Genomic DNA, 17,461 nt, shown 5'->3' on the forward strand with positions numbered 1-17,461 from the left:
TTGACATGATATGGCCCACTCTGCCCCCCTCCTCTGTCCCACCGCTCTTCTCATAAGAGACTTCAACACCACCTCTTTACCAATCTATGATGAAACACCATTCTTCCTTCTTCCCCACAGATCAGATATCAAACTCAAAGGCTATCCTGTTGTCTGGCACCATGTATCAAACCAGCCCCATCCCCTCTTCTGCGCTCACCTCCTCTAGCACACGAGCCTTGAACACCTCTCCAAAGTCCAGTTTCATCCTGAGGAAGAAAAGAAGGTGGTAACATTTGCATAAGTACCGTCTCCTCACTTTCAAGCCCAAGGTGCAGCAGATCAAGTGACCCTCATCCATAGAGATCCCATCTCCCATCATGAAGAAGAGAAGAAGAGTTTGGATTTGATATCCCGCTTTATCACTACCCGAAGGAGTCTCAAAGCGGCTAACATTCTCCTTTCCCTTCCTCCCCCACAACAAACACTCTGTGAGGTGAGTGGGGCTGAGAGACTTCAGAGAAGTGTGACTAGCCCAAGGTCACCCGGCAGCTGCGTGTGGAGGAGCGGAGACCCGAACCCGGTTCCCCAGGTTACGAGACTACCGCTCTTAACCACTACACCACACTGGCTCTCCAATTTCCAGAGCTGGAGATGAAACCAATGACTCTGGGGCCTGAACTGGCCCTGCCTAACTCTTTAGCCCCCAAGTCCTCTCAGCATCAGAAAAGAGAGCAGAGGAGCTCCAGTTCCTCCCCTCCCCTCAGCTACTCACCCAGCTAGGTCTCACTCCCCTCATAGAGCTGGGAATAGAGCCCAGCCAGCCTCTCACCTGCCCAAGAAGTCATCCTGATCAGGGTCCTTGTCAAACAGCTCCACCTCCAGTTCCTGCCCCGGTACCTCGTGTACAATGAACTGTGGGGATAGTGAGGTGGGGGGTCAGAGCAGACACCACCTATTGTGCAGGCCGGAGGGGCCCTCTTCAGACAGAGAAAGGAAAGGAATGACAGTTGTGTTGCGTGAAGAGGAAAAGCTAAGCCAGGGAGGGAGGAGAGAAAGAAAGGGGGCTGAGCGTCCCCCTGAAAGTTTGCACTCAATTTTGCCACCTCAGTTGGCAGCCAATTACCTCATACATCTCATTCCACTTTGGGTTGAGGTCTTCATCAATGACTTTGCTGGTGAAGACCTGGGTTCCCACACGCACAACGGCGTATGGGTCTGACTTGCCCTCAATCATCCCTTTGATGTACTTATCCTTGGACTGCAGGTCCTTGGCCTCCCTCAGAAAGACACGGACGACACCCTGGGGGGGAGAGGCATGCATCAGGCGCAGGGCTCTGGCCCACTCACAAGGATAACCCCCTCCCCCTCCCCCAGGGCCTGCCTTACCCTAGGAATTGGGGAGCGTAGCTGAGCTGCTTCGTGGAGATCGGGGACCAGCGGGATGAGCAGGCGGTTGGGGAGAACCAAGAAAGAGGCAATGGAGTCCATGATCATTGTGTCAGACAATGAGCTGCAGAGAAAAGCCTTCTGTTTTAACACAGTACACACCACCCTGCCTCTTGCCCATCGCCACTGTGGAGACATCCCAGAGAATCCTCTGCATCCCCTCCAATCTCCCAGAATACCTTTCTGTCCCACTGCACCCCAGAAAGTTCTTCTCCAGCAAGACCCAGTTCTCCCACCAACCAATTTCTTCTCAAATGTTCTCACCTGTTTTCCATTGCACTCCTCACCAGTCCTATTGACTTCAATGGAGCCAACCCCACTGGGGTTAGGGTTGAAGTCTCCCCCCTTTACCCCTCTTGCACACTCATCTGCTCTGGTTATCTCCAAGAGAAGAAGCACTTGAGAACATAGAAGCCTCATTCTTTTACCAGAGCGGTAAATTTTGATGGAGGAAGCAAACAAGACAACACCCTCTCCGACCTCCTACAAGAGCTGCAAGTCCAGAGGCCAGAAGTTCCCCATCTCTGGTTTTATCATCAATCAAGCATTTACCTCAGTCCAGGAATGTCCAAGAGGTTGGTCATTCCAGTCCAGTTAATGTCCAGAGTCTGGGAAAGAAGGGAGAGGTGTGATTTAGAACCAGTTACAGAAATACTGGATGTGCAGGTGGATTTGGGTGGGGGGTTGGGAAGAAGCAATCAGGACTGAAGATATCCAGGTTGAAATCTCCATTCAGCCTTGAAGCCCACTGTGTGACCTCATTTTCAAATCTGTAAGTTGACAGCTATGGGCAGAAAACTTACCGGACGGCGGATGAAGAACATGGTGAGCGCCCCAACAATTGGGACATCCCCAATGAGGGGCTCCAAGATGACCCGCAGCATGCCGTGCAGCTGAGAGAAAAAGAGAAGGTTGAGGTCGGATTCTCAGTCAGTGCTGCTTTAGTCATTTATCATATTCCTGTGCTCTGGGACAAGCAGAGGATACAAAGGCAACAGCATCTGGTACAAATGATGCACCTACCATGCCAGCCACTAATGCGGGTTGACAAACAGCTGGGGCAGCCTGACACAAATCACAGCCCCACGGCAAGATTCACCCTTAAATTCAGGGATTGTGGGAGGCTGAGGAAAGGGAGGGAGGGAGGGTTGCCTCCACATGCGGCTTCCTGAAGGGAAGGGAAGGGGCACCCAAAGATTTCTGCTTTTAATTACCAGGAGTAATTAGGGAGGCCTTCATCACTGCCTTCCTGCAGCTGCAGTGCTTTCTAAATAGTAGCTCAAAGGAATTAAGGAACTGGGTGGAAATGATACCCTTTCAAGGAAGGCCATGGATAAGAAGCAAGGCCTGCGGTTGCTGGGACTGATCCTGTGCCATGGCAAAGGAGAAGTTCCTTGGGTTAAAAAAAGAAGAAGCCAAACTGTCCCTAAAAAGGCAAATCCATTACTGGGAACCGTATCAGCCTCTGAGATTTCTAGCCTACCTTTACGAAGCCAAAAACAGGACCACCTTACCTGCATGCCTTTCACCCCGGCCTTACAGAAAAATTTCTTGACCTCCACATCAATCTGGACGTCACCCACATAGCTGTGTTACAGGTAGGGAGGGAGAGAGAGCAAGAGACCAGCATGAGGCTCTCAGAAACCAAATAAAGCCATAAGACACTGCAAGAATGAAACACCAAGGCCCTAAAAGGGAACAGTTCCCCCCTTAATCTCCACCCACCCTGTTGGACCATTTTTTCAGGGGTTGCTGATTTTGTATGCTCTCCTGTCCCACCCGGTTCCTCTCTTTTGGCCAGGAAGTGTGTGGGGAAGAGGTACTGCGGATATCCAGCATGGTCCGTAAATGCAGCATGAATGAGTCTCTGGCTCTGCATAGGAAGAAACATTATCTTCACCCAAAGCAGAGCCTCACAGCAGAACAACGGATTCTCCCTTGTCTCTCCCTTGCAAGTGACTTGTCTCTTTAAAGGAAAGTCAGCTGTGACAGGGCCAGTGGGGTTGCAAAAAAGGAAAGGGACATAAGAACACAAAGAGGCCCCCGCTAGATCAGCTCACATGACCACCCCGTCCAGTGTTCTGTGCCAACATTGGCCAACCTGGCGCCTCTGGGAAGCCCACAAGCAGGGGATGAGAACAATAGCGCTCACACCTTCCCTCTGCAATGCAGCTCAACCTCCACAGTGCAGGACAAAACTTGCCCTCAGATCATGCGCTCTTCCAGGAAAGGGTGTAGAAAAATGCTCAGGTTCCAAAATGCAGCTTGTCAGAGTGACAAGTGCTTTGTGGGCCATTCAATAAAGAACAATCCGCTCCCCCCCCTGCCCCATCCCGCCTTGATTCTGCTCCATTTGTGAAGCTAACACAGCAACATAAGAAAACCTTAGAACTTACCTAATGTTTAGGTCCAGCAAGATTTGCTTCTTGTTCAGGCCAGTGTGAACCTTAACTCCAATGACCTTGAAGGGCTAGGAGCAGAAGAAGAGTCGTTGTTTAAGCAAATAAAAATAAAAATAGACTAAAACAAGGGAGGCAATACCCCATCTCTCACTCCCCAGCAATCTCTGTTAAGGCAAACTGATGGTCCGTGGATGTCAAAGATTTGCCAAAGATATAGATGCCTCTGGGATAACCCTCTGATCCCTCTTCCAAGACACAGCTGCCGCTCAGTGGGTCAACCGAGACCCACTAAGAGGTAAAATGGTTTTAGAAGGACTGAAATTAGGCTCCTGCACATTTCTGGCCCAGCCAATAATGAGAGGACAGCTCTGGTTCAGGCTCAGGTGTGGGCAACCCAGGCTTGGGCTTGGGCTCGGTGGCGGGACTATTGGGCTCAGCAACTTTGTGTCTGGATTTTTACCTCTTGAAATATGGCAACCCTAAGGTTAGAGGACCAGGAGCTAGGGAACATTAGCCAAGAGGGAGAAACACGGAATTAGGTTAGATCCCTGTAACGTGAACAATTGACAGTACTGTTCAGCCACCCCAGGGAACCTGAGCTTTCAACAACATTCATCAAAGTCACAGAGACCAGAAAACTTCATTTAGAAATAAAAAAAGCTTTAGTGCATTAGCTGAAATGTTGTTGCTACTTAAGCACCTTGGATACAGGCCCACGGCGCAAATTTGGATAACACTAGTTAGATTATATGCATACGTATTTCTGGGCAAATGAAACTGGGTGGTTGGGGTCTCCACCAGCATGGAGCTTTACAGTGCTTCCAGCAAAAGGGTTGTAAGTAAGTAAGTAAGTAAGTAAGTAAGTAAGTAAATGGAAAAGGGGCAGAAGATCTAGGGCCCAGAACAAAGGACCTTGGATTTGAGTAAGGAGGCCCTATCTACCCTAACAACACCCCTGCAAAAAGGCAGCGTAATAAACGCAATGTGTATATTAATAAAGCACTGGCTTCTGTTCTAGAAACTAAACCCTCCAACAAACACACAACAATCACAGAACTACAAAACACATGTAGCTCTAACTCAAATGTGGAAGCTGGAAGGGAATAAATAAGATAGCGATTATAAGACTAGGATGGAAAGGCAAGGTATGAGATTGTGGTCCTTGGTCCATTAATAAGGAATCCCCACCACCCCAGGAGCAAGTATAACAATTACGCAGCAGAATGATTGGATTCACAAAATCTTATTATTGGATTTTCCGCAGCGATACAAAATGCAAGACCATAAAATGTTCCAGCAGGATTATAACGTAAGGTTTCAAATAAAGTAAGAAAAAATGTACAGACTACTGCTAGCATCCCAATAGGTGAAAAAATCCATGGCACTAGCGATGCATTAAAAAAAATATATCATTCAGTGCTTTCAATAAATACTAGCCCAAGGTGTGTCTGGGGTGGGGAGGAAACCCTCTGCACATATGGGATGAAATATAATTATTTCTTTCCCCTTATTTATGGACTTGTCCCCTGGAGCACGTTCTCCCTTAATATTTTCACCAACTATTTTTCAGCTGACAATTACCTTCTCTCCCATGTCAACCTTGGTGAATGTAAAGGTCTGCAAATGGGTGTTGGAGGCTCGGATGCTTGGAGCAATGTTTTCCACCAACAGTTTCTCCATGTACTGGCCAAAGAAAGGCCAAGCCTGGGCCAGGATCTACCATGCCGTGGGGGAAGCAGGGAGGGAGAGGGACAAAGAGAGAGAGAGATGTTAGTACTGTCATGATGCTGCCATGGCTGGGCAGGAACAATTCAGCCGACTGATTCTCACCTTGTTGAGCCATTCAGCTTTTTCAACATCTGGGAAACTGACCTAGATAAAAGAATATATAAAAGATTAGCTCCAGTTGCAAGGGACCCACCTGCTGTGGGTTCCTAGACAGACTAGGAAATACCTCCCTCATTCCCGCAAAGAGAGAGAGATTGTGCATCACTCTTAGGCAAGATCACTTTCGCAAGAGGAATTGGTGAGACTTTACTATAGAAGAGTCAGTGTGGTGTGGGGCAGGGGGAAGGGAACCTCAGGTCTTGGGGCCCAATGTGGCCTCCAGGTTTATCTGGTCCTTGGGACCCTCCTCCCCAGGACACAGCCCTCCCTGACCCACACCCTGCCTTACTGCCTCTGCCTGGCAGGAATGTGCCCTTGAACTGCAAATGGCTCTTGTTGTCTGGATGGAGGAATGTGTGTGTCTATGGAGGAAAGCGAGTGATTGGTGGACTGAGGAGGCTGGGCTTCAGATCCTGGTTTAGCCATGAAGATCACGAGGTGCCCTGGCCTAGCCACCATCTCTCTTCCTGATCTCTAACAGAGGGTAAAATGGGATGAAATCATTTGTGCTTCTTGAAGGAAGGGCACATTACAACTGTGAACCATGAAAGAGAGGACAATTTGGGTACTTGGTGCAGGAAGGAGCACTGTAAAATTCCCAGCATTTTTTTTTAAAGCAGGTTGCAATATTTAGCAATACGAGTTCTCAACAGTTGGCTATAGTACAGTGGTACCTCGGGTTACATACGCTTCAGGTTACAGACTCCCAGAAATAGTACCTTGGGTTAAGAACTTTGCTTCAGGATGAGAACAGAAATCGCGAGGCGGCAGAGGGAGGCCCCATTAGCTAAAGTGGTGCTTCAGGTTAAGAACAGTTTCAGGTTAAGAACGGACCTCCAGAACGAATTAAGTACTTAACCAGAGGTACCACTGTATTTCAAAGTGTATGCCATAACATTCCGCCAGCAATGACAAATTGAGCCACCCACGATTCCACTTCTTCACCACCAGCTAAGAGAGGTCTCAACTCACTCTTTAAAACTTTTAAGATTATCGCTAAAACAGCAAACCTGAACTTAATTCAGCGTATTCACGTATAGAGCTGTGTTGCTGCTGACTTGGAAACCTCCAACACACCAGATTCCCTTTAACACACACAATTGACTGACGTTACGCAGTTTAGAAGCCTTTCCACACAACAGACTCATGAACAAACAGGAGGGTTATCAGGAAAATATGTCACTGAATATAGGCAGAGCTCCAGATGGGGGATCATGAGCCTGGAGTTCAGACCCTTGGACCATATTATGAGACAGTTCTGCACTTAGTCATTGTCTATCATGTCAGCTGTTTGGTGGAGTGATTTTGGGGGAGGCAGAACTCCAAGAGGACCACAAGGCTGGAGTTCAGACCCTGGGATGATAGGATGAGCCATTGCCACACTTAGTCATCGTCCATCCCCATGTCAGCTGTTTGGTGAAGCAATTCTATCTTTGACCGTGCATTTTCTTAATCCGCTTGCTCAGAATTGAGTGGGGCGGAATTGAAGAGGAGCGGTTGCAAGAGATTCTTTGAAATCCTGCAGGGCGGGTGGGTGATGGGGGACATAAGGAAAGCAGCTGATCTCCAGGCCACGGTTATCGAGCACACGCCCGTCCTCTTCCTCAGGAATCACGCTACTGGCAGCTTGAGCACAGCCTGCCGGTTTCTTAGAGGGTGTGAGCCCTCTGCTATGCGCAAGTATATATGCGCAAGTGAGAGAGAGAAAGGAGGAGAGGCCTGGCACATTACAGACAGAGGCGGAGGAAGGTCAGGTGGTACCCGGTGTGGAACATTTCTTGCCACCCCCACCCCCACATTGATATATTTTTTTGGCCTGCAAAAAATGGTTTTACGTTATTTCATATTTTCTTACAAAGGAATAATAAGTAGCAATAATAATAATAATAATAATAAACTTTTATTTATATCCCGCCCTCCCCGGCCAAAGTTGGGCTCAGGGCAGCTAACATCAGATACAAAACATTGGTGTAAAATCAAACAATAATTAAATTACCTCCTAAAAACATGTCAAAATCAAATTAAAGTCTAATTAGATGGCTTTCCCCAGGGTTAGGGTTGGGAACAGTAAGTGCTCCACTGAATTGAAATTTCAGCCTTCACGACATAGGAAAACGTCCAAGTAAACAGCTATTTTCATGGAGGAGGGTCACGATATTAACAGATATGCATGAAATTTCATATATAGCTATATAATCCCTAGTGTAGAAAGATAAGACCTTTGGAGCAGGCATTTTCAAAAAAAAGGTTTTTATGAACCGCCCTAGTAGGGCAGTTAATTGTTTCTTGATAATCTGTCACCCCCCTCCAATGATGGAACCTGGGACGCCCCCCCCCTTCCTACGCCCCTGATTACAGATGCCCTATTCAGAGCTCAATTGTTAGTCGGAAATAGGTGAGGAGCCTGTGACTAGATTGTCACATGAAACTAAGCAGAGACGTATGAACAGAATCGGAGGAATCTGCCACTCACTAATATCATCATCAAGGCCCTCTTATGTGCTCCATCAATCTCTGTGTGGCTGGGTTCAGGGAGAAAGACGGAGCTTCTGAACTCCCTCCCCAGAGGGACTCACCTTGCCTCTTTTCTTTCAGCCAGGTGGAAAAGACCTTTCCTTTCAAATGATAATGATGTATGCCTAGGGTTCCTGGACATACCCGGAATACTGCAGTTGGTAGCAGTGTCCAGGCAAAAATTGGCGAGATGTCCTGAAAAATCTGGATTTCCACAAATATGGTAACCCTATATATAGAGGGACACGGGTGGCGCTGTGGGTTAAACCACTGAGCCTTGGGCTTGCAATCGGAAGATCCATGGTTCGAATCCCCGCGAGGGGGTGAGCTCCCGTTGCTCAGTCCCAGTTTCTGCCAACGTAGCAGTCTGAAAGCACATCAAAGTGCAAGTAGATAAATAGGTACCACTCTGGCGGGAAGGTAAACAGTGTTTTCGTGTGCTGCTCTGGTTTCGCCAGAAGCAGCTTAGTCATGCTGGCCACATGATCCAGAAAATGCCAACAACCCCAGAGTTGTTCAGACTTAACTGTCAGGAGTCCTTTACCTTTACCTTTTTAACCCTATATATGCCATCCCTGCTTTAACCTTCTCTGATTGTGTCTTGTTAATGCTTGTTAATGCTAATGTCTTCCTGCTGTTGCTTTAGTTAAACAGGATGCTAGGATCGTAATGGTCTTTCCCAGCTTCTGTTTTATGATGCCTCAGTCATTGTGAATGATATCTTATTCTTACTGCTCTTGTTCTGCTTTTTTGAAAAAGGTATCTGGTTGTTTTCCAAAAAACTGAATTTAAACATACTAATGTGAACAAGAAAGCAAATGGAAAATTAATTTGTTCCCCCAATTTTATCTTCTCCATTCCCAAAAGGTGAACTTCAAAGACACGACAACTCCTCATTCTCAATGGCTCACACTGAACAGAGTCATCTGACACTTTCATATAGCAAGTACATGTTATTTTGGGACGCAATATCACAGGAAAAGCACATCATTTCCAACAAACTTGATACCGGTAAGTATGAGAAATCTTTTGTTTTGTTTTGTTTTAAGCTATAGATGCATTTGAGAAGTTTCATAGGAGAATGGTGAAAATACATGGCTGAGGTATGAATCAGCATCAGGACTTGTAGATGCACACACACAAGAATGCATCCTGCTGCCTTTTTTCTTCAACTGTGAAGAAAAGCTTAAGTACACATGAGTAAGGTTGCACCTGATGAAGTCCACAGAAATTCCAGTGTTGGAGCATGTATGTAGGAGAAGAAACAGCCCCAGACCTCCTTGCCTAACACTAGAAGTCTCCCACACCCTGCCGCTATTCCACAGCGCATTCCTCTTCAAAGTCTGGCCCAAACTCCTTTTTGACCCCCTCAGAGATTTCTATTTTTTTAAGTGAAGATTAACATGAATGAGGAACTAGCATGTGGAAGCAAAGCAAATTCCTTGACACAGAATGTGGATCACAGTAGTGCAGAAATTGAGGTGTCCCTATCTACGGCACAGGAAGCACAAAGCTTTCAATTACTCAAGTAAAAATTGTTGTGGGTTTTTTTGGGGGGTGGGGGGAGAACAAGCAAGCAGATGTCAACCTTTGCCTCCCTCTTGACATGATTTTTAAAAAGCTATTGTATAGAATGGTAGAGACTGAGTTTTCTTGTCCATGACTACCAAGGAAGTACAAGTTGAAGTAAAAATAAAAAATCAAAAATCAATTGTTCCACAATTGTGACAATCATTAGGCAATGAAGGAGTGCAGACTTCATGCAATGCTGGAAAAACAGATTATAAAACAACAATGGATGAATTAAGTCTGCCTCATACAGAGAGAAAAGAAATGATGGGATGATACCAGAAATCTGCTTCAGTGACGCAGAACAACTCCTGCCTCTCTGCAGACACCTGCTCTCTATTACTCCCACTCAGCTAGGCTTTTGCACTCCTGTGCGGTGCCTGGTTCACCGCAGCCAACTTCAGTTAAATTGCCATGGTAACTAAGACAAACAGGAACGGCCTAGCACAACAAGGCCACAACCACAAGCTCCACCACCCTTAGTCGGAAACCCACAGCCAGTGAAAATGAAAGCGGCCAGTTTCCCCCACCCACTCCACTTCTGTGTAATTTCAGATTATTTTTTAGAACTAGGACTCGTGACCCCTATATTTTGGTTTCCAAACAGTTAAAGAATAATGTTCAAAGTATTAGAAGCAAACCACAACTGGGGGTGGGGAAACGGATATGTTGCCTTACTCATTCAGATTTACCTGGAGCCACCTATTTTGCACCCAGACCCTGAACTCTTTCATTCTTCCTCTCTGCTTTTGATACAACAGGCATGAGTAACACAAGTGGGGACTGATGTGTGAAAGACCCAGCTCAATTCCCACCCACCGCCACAAAAAAAAGTTCACTGTTGGTCTGGAGCACAGCTCATATTTATTCCGTATTTACATTCCACTGTAGCCTTGAAGCAGCTCACACAATTTTTACACCATTAAGAAGGTCAAGAAAAGCAATGTCAAAAGAAGAGTTTGCCCTAAACCAGGGATGGTGAACCTTTGGCCAGCTAGATGTTGCTGGGATCCCTGGCTGTTGACCGAGCAAGCTGGGACTAGTGGGAATTAAGAGTCCAACAACAGTTGAAGGGACATGCAGGTCCCCCATCTCTGCCCTAAACCTTCCACAAATAGCACCCCACACCAGCAGGGCCCTCACAGAGGCGCAAGGCACAGAGCTTCCCATCAGGAAGTGGTCCTCTGGTCAGTGGATGGGAGCTCTGGGCTGACCTCCAGCTGCAATGGGGGTTCTCCCCAGGAAAGAAGAAATAGGAGGGAGCAAGCTGGAGAGTCAACTGGTATCTAAGGCAGTGGTGCATTTCCAGCCCAGAGGACCTAATTTATATCAGACAGGTCAGACACAGAACAGTGTGGTGATTAAGAATGCAGTGCAAAAGTTGTGTTGCTTTTTATTTATCTTTAAATAGCTCTCATGCCAACTCTCAGTCTGCCTTTTTGAAAAAGCATATGGATTGTAACTGGGAGAGGCTGTGTGGCTCTGTCAAAAGTGGTTGTGGGTCTTATTTCCACTGCTGCCTAAAATGTACAGATTTATGTAAAGGATGCTTTGAGGACTCCAGTTGAGATAAACTAAATCAATGCTTGGAGAGCACACTGATAACGGTCAGAATAGTCCATACTGGGTCAGATCACTGGTCTTTAACTGGTGGGTCAGAACACACTGCCAGGTCACAGGCTGGTCGAAGGAGGGTTTGAACAGCAGCACAACTCCCATCTGTCAAAGAATTAAGAAGCCCCCCCCCTTCAATGCAGTCTTGAGTTAAAAGCAAGCCCCAGTTTGAAGACCTTTAAGACTATTGGGCTAGATGGATGGTATTCAGCATCAAGTACCTTCATGACTCAGTATAGTAGTTTCATGTGCTCCCAGGAAAATGGGCAAGGGGAGGTGGGGAAGAGAATGTGAAGAGGGCAGCAGAGATTCAGTCCCTTTTGCCCACCTGGGGAAGCTGTATCTCTCCAATATAAGAAAAGAGGTTCTCCCTTGTGTGTGCTGTCCCATCACGGCCCCTGAATGTACAGCAGCTACACGAGGTCAATTTGTTCTCTATAATATTGTCAAGAGGAGAACTAGGACGGGAGCAAGTCAATAGACTCCTTTATCCTCTGGACAAAAGGGACCTTATGTTCTGCTGCGTGGGTGTGAGGCCTTCAGCAGTACACAATGCAAGCAGCATGGCCAGCCAAACTTTTAAAAAGGAGGCTGCATGTATCCACTTCCCTGGCTGAGTATGCTCCTTGCTCTTATCACAGCTGCCAGCTGGGGGAGTACAGTTGTTTTTCGGGCTGTCATCCATGCGCCTGCAGTAATTTCTCTCTCTCTCTCTTTTAGATCTATAGAAGAAAACCACACTGTCCTTGGGCGAGGGAGGAGCCAGCAATCCTGGCTCCTTAAGCCAGAAGGGAACATCCCTGGGCAGCTGTTTCCGCTTCCTCTCTGTGCAGAGAAATAGTAAGGTTGCAGGCGGGGGGCGGAGGGGGGTAGGAAAGAGAGAGAAAAGACCAAGGACAGAAAGGCTTTTCACAGCACTGCTTATTTAAGATAACCTGCTGCAGACATTCAAGGACAGATGATACAACTGCAGCTCAAAGGCAAGCCATCTGCATCACCATACAAGCCCATAATGCTTATTTCTCAATAGCTGGGTGATTTATTTTAACCCAGTGGTTTTGTACCCAGTTTACCCACTTCCTCCTTCCATAGTAATCAGGGCTCTGTTATTTCTGTACTGTGGGGGGGGGGGCAGGAGCTGACAGGAAAATCACCTGCTGTTTTGGTTTTAAGACGCATCATATTTGCATACATGCACGCCAGATATGTGCCCCTACTGGGAACAGCTAAACACACCAGACGGTATGCAACACCCGGAAGGGAGAGTGTGTTGAAAATACGTTTGTGTTGCAGATGGCAAAACAGGCATTAAGTGCACAAGATTAAGGAAATGAAAAACAGGAGAGGGTCAGAGGTCTTCATAAAGGATTGTAGAATGTTTGTTTAAAGGAAATACTGTTGAACTACTGATATAGAAGTGGGAAAAGGAGATACGAGGGTTAGGGATAGAGGGGGCTGCTAGACATTTACCCACATGCTTCTTGATAGCGGCAAGATCCTCCTTGGAAGTAAGACTAGCACTTTGGAAATAAAGCACCCAGACTTTTGCCACGGGGATGAACAGGGTCAGCATTAAAAGGCCCTCTCTTCTCGACAGTAGTACAAGATGATTTGCATGGGGATCATGTCTGGAGTTTGGAATGCACTGATTTTCATGTTAAGTCCCAGATCATGAAACACAGTCAGGGCCGACCCACCTATGAGACAGTTCATACCCCCTCCCTGCTCCTGATATAGACCTTCATTCTCCCCTTTTTCCCTGACAGGAATGGAGGAGGGACGCCATTTTGTGGTTCTCCTCAGGTGCCAAAATGTATTGGGCTTGTCCTGAACACAGTATCCACAGTTTTTAGGTGCTGTGTGAGATGAACTGGTGGGACACCCTGTTCCCCATCCGTGGCACATACAGAGGCAGATAGGAAACCAAGCACATGACAACAGCACTCTTCCATTATCTTGAAACACTTTCAAAGAGACGGTAACAGTCTTTCACTGTTGGTGTTGGGGCTGAGAAAGAAACAACCCTGGATATCAAAGCTGAATCCCAACAGAATTAAAGTATCCCCTCTCCCCTTATTTAGAAGTATTTATAGCCTCACCTCAATGGGACGCGGGTGGCGCTGTGGGTAAAACCTCAGCGCCTAGGGCTTGCCGATCGCATGGTCGGCGGTTCGAATCCCCGCAGCGGGGTGAGCTCCCGTCGTTCGGTCCCAGCTCCTGCCCACCTAGCAGAAAGCACCCCTAAGTGCAAGTAGATAAATAGGTACCACTTTATAGTGGGAAGGTAAATGGCGTTTCCATGTGCTGCGCTGGTGCTGGCTCGCCAGAGCAGCTTCGTCACGCTGGCCATGTGACCCGGAAGTGTCTTTGGACGGCGCCGGCTCATGGCCTCTACAGCGAGATGAGCACGCAACCCTAGAGTCGGACACAACTGGCCCGTACGGGCAGGGGTACCTTTACCTTTACCTATTGCCTCACCTACTCACCAAAGTTCTCAAGGCAGCTGTAAACCCAGTTCAATACACCCTAAAACAGACAACGGTACAATACAATACACAAAGGTGTGCATATAGAAATCTGACCCCCAGTTCCCCCAGGTGGAAAAGAGTCACCCCACAGCTTACCAAGAAAAGATCTGGAGAGAGCAGGCCGGGGGGGGGGTGAGAGAAGGACTGTTTTCTGTCACCTCAGAGCACCTGATTAATGTGTTATTCCGATTAAACATGAGCCAAAGGCAGAAAGCACACAGAGAAGCAGTGAAGAGAGGAAGGGCCATCTGCTTCTGGGAAAGGAAACTAAGCAACCCTCAAGCAAAGGGATAGCAAGCAGGATGGGCTAAAGCCAGCCTGGAGCTCCATCCACCTATTTATACCAGAATAATGCAGAATCAATGCATGACGCTCAATAAGTATAAAAAGCATGCGGTTAAAATCAAGCCTCGTTCCTTTTCTCGTAACACACATACACAGAGTTCCCACTGTGGATTTGAGTATCACTTGGAGGACACATTGTTCTCCAAAAGCTCACCACTTGAAAAGAGTAGGTCAATTTGTAGGCATTCCAGCCAAACATTTTAAGTATCAAGCTGCAACACCTGCTCCTAAATGGGTGAAGAAGAAGGAGGAGGAGGAGGAGGAGGAGGAGGATTTTGGACTTGATATCCTGCCTTTCACTCCCCTTAAGGAGTCTCAAAGCGGCTAACATTCTCCTTTCCCTTCCTTCCCCACAACAACTCTGTGAGGTGAGTGAGGCTGAGAGACTTCAGAGAAGTGTGACTGGCGCAAGGTCACCCAGCAGCTGCATAGGGAGGAACAGGGAAGCGAACCTGGTTCACCAGATTACGAGTCCACCGCTCTTAACCACTACACCACCTGGATTAACACAGCTGAGTGCCAACTCTCAAGCACACAGGCAAATACATCCAAAAATGCATGTAGCTTACAAAGTGTTCTGACTCGAGCACACATCTCTGTTTGCCATTTGTCCCTTGAAAGAATATATATATTTCTAATAAGAACATTTGAAAAGCTTCTCTACCTGGTTGGCTGGAAGCAATTCTTACTCCCCATAGGCGAGCAGCTATGTAAAGGCTACCCTCATGTTAATTCCAGCTTGTGTGCGTGAATGGCATGTGTGGCAAAAGAGCAACGCAGAGACAGGGAGACACACCCCACTTGAAGAGTCAGGCCACTGGTCTATCTAAAGCAACACTGTCTGCACAATGCCTGGCAAAGGCTCTCCAGGCTTTCAGACAGGAGACTTTCCAAATCGTCCCAGGGGGTGCCAGCAATTCAAGACAGGAGCTTCTGCACACAAAGCCGGTGCAGTACCACTGAGCTATAACACCTCCTCTATATCCTAGTGGAATGTGGCTGTGAACTCGGATGGCAGAGGTCTAGTTTGTATGTGCAGGAGAATCAAGCAATAGAGTCTTTCCAGATTGTGCCACCCTGAGCTGCAGGTGGGCATCTGCATACTTGAAAGTTGCCCCATAAAATAGAAACAATTTGCTCATACAAAAACAATAGTCCAGGGACATTTCTCTAGAACACTTGTGTGCTGTCCCCGGCTCCCAGAGCCAGGGTGTACACCGGCAAGACTTTTAAGACTTTTTAGTTGAAAATGGAATGTGTGCCCTAAAATACAATCCCCCTGTGGCTGCATATTATAATAGGCAGATCAGGAGTAGAAGACAAGCTGTTTTTCAGTTTAGCCTGTCCATTAATTATCTTCTCACTGGGAAAATACCAATAAGTTTCCAAAAACCTCAGAGTTTGCTAGAAGTGTCTTCGGACAGCGCTGGCCTCCGGCCTCTTGAGTGAGATGGGCGCACAACCCTAGAGTCGGACACGACTGGCCCGTATGGGCAGGGGTACCTTTACCTTTACCTTTTATAGTATTCATAAGCCAAACCTGGGAATGGACTAACATGCAGCAATTTCTCTCTTCCCTCTTCTCCAACTTAACACACAACAGCCACAAGCTTTCTGGTTGCATTCAGGCAGCAGCACTTTATTCTGTTTTCCCGACATTTCCTCACCTGAACATTTTCATGTTGTGTGTGTGATCTTTCACACAACATACAAACCACTTCTGGAAAACTAGCAGAGTCTATCAGGAGTTTAGCACTCATTTCAGGATATTTGCTTCCCCCCCAACCCCAACCCCCAACATTTGCAACCCTGTTAACCTGGAAAATCACTAGGAGTTTTTACGTTGTAATTTCAAGCAATGAAATTTCATGCAATGTTCAGCATATAGTTATTTCACACCATTTAAAACTTAGTGTCACATGGTGGCATACATCAATCAAAGAGCTACAGCTCCATAAAGCAACAGGCAATGCAGTGTAGAAGGAAGGTTAGAATCTGGGATAGAAAGCATTAGTATTATAATCAGGAAAACTAACACAATAATTCCCATGTCTGAATGCACCCACTGATTAGTTATGAGATACAAAAGACATTTTGACCCAGTGAAGCCCTCACTAACGGAAGGGGAGGGCAATTTTATCTATCTCCAACCCACCCACCCCCAAACAGCCCCTCCTACTGCCCCCCTCTTTTTTTAAGAAATAAATATTTACCAGTAATTGTCTGTGGTCTCGATTCTTACTACCAACTACTACAGATGTTATTCGAATGCTACAACAGAGTTTAGACTGCAACAACTGTTTTTCAAATATATTTTAACTACTTCCCACTTTGAAATAAATACATGTTTTGGTTTCTTTTTCATTTTTTCAGATAGATTATCCAACTCCGCATATTCAACCAGTTTTTGAGTCCATTCTGTCCTTGAAGGAACTTTGTCACTATTCCAATTTGATGCAATAAGCATCCTGGCAGCCACTGTGGCACAAAGGAAGATCTCTCTTATGTTTTTAGGAATATCTGAATCTTTGAGTCCCAATAGGAAGGCTTCTGGGTTTTTTCAAAAAAGGAATATTTACTCCTACTGCCTCTTAACCCTCCAGAGCAGATTGTAGTGGTACTGGGGGGGAATGACAGGAATTGCAGGTGGGAGGAACTGGGATAAATGGCCTTCCCTCACCCTTCTGGGTCAAAAGCCCTTTCATGAACCAAGAGAGTGTTCTACAGTTGCTTAATACCTCTCAGCATGAGAGACTGAACCAGTATAGAAAAAGGACCTCCCTGGATGGGAAAGTAGCAGGACAAATGAGAAGTAGCTGCTTTCTAGGCACAGGACAAGTAGAAGAGTGGATGAGCTGGCTGTAAATTATTCTTTTATGCTAACAAAGGGCTTTGTTGGTGGAGGAAGGGTAGCGGATGGGAGAGAACTGTGGGTGCAACTTCTACTTCATCCATTTTGTTTAGTTATAAATTATATTTATATGTGGAATTTTATTGTGTTTGTGTGCTTGATTTGTATATCTCATCTTCTTCTCTAATGCTTAAAAGAATATTGTGCTTTCTTGTTAATGATAAGGTGGATTATTTGCATCTGAGTCTCCCTTGTAATGTTTTGTTTTGATTATCTTGCAATGTTCTACTACTTGATTACTTAAGCCTGCTGAAAGATTTCCT

General features: G+C 46.4%; 1 protein-coding gene across 2 annotated transcripts in view; it reads right to left on the minus strand.

The window, feature by feature from the left end:
• Positions 1–17,461, minus strand: part of ESYT1 (extended synaptotagmin 1) — a 62,853-nt gene that overhangs the window by 26,259 nt on the left and 19,133 nt on the right. For both annotated transcript variants that reach the window (XM_053371187.1, XM_053371197.1), the window contains exons 2-11: positions 5,661–5,702; positions 5,412–5,546; positions 3,825–3,898; positions 2,943–3,015; positions 2,232–2,321; positions 1,981–2,036; positions 1,369–1,492; positions 1,106–1,282; positions 812–894; positions 200–248 (exon numbers count right to left, since the gene is read on the minus strand). In XM_053371187.1, coding sequence (XP_053227162.1) covers positions 200–248; positions 812–894; positions 1,106–1,282; positions 1,369–1,492; positions 1,981–2,036; positions 2,232–2,321; positions 2,943–3,015; positions 3,825–3,898; positions 5,412–5,546; positions 5,661–5,702 — 903 coding nt within the window. The remainder of the gene's footprint in view (positions 1–199; positions 249–811; positions 895–1,105; positions 1,283–1,368; positions 1,493–1,980; positions 2,037–2,231; positions 2,322–2,942; positions 3,016–3,824; positions 3,899–5,411; positions 5,547–5,660; positions 5,703–17,461) is intronic.

This window comes from Podarcis raffonei, chromosome 2 (genome assembly GCF_027172205.1).
Source record: "Podarcis raffonei isolate rPodRaf1 chromosome 2, rPodRaf1.pri, whole genome shotgun sequence".
Lineage (NCBI taxonomy): Eukaryota > Metazoa > Chordata > Lepidosauria > Squamata > Lacertidae > Podarcis > Podarcis raffonei.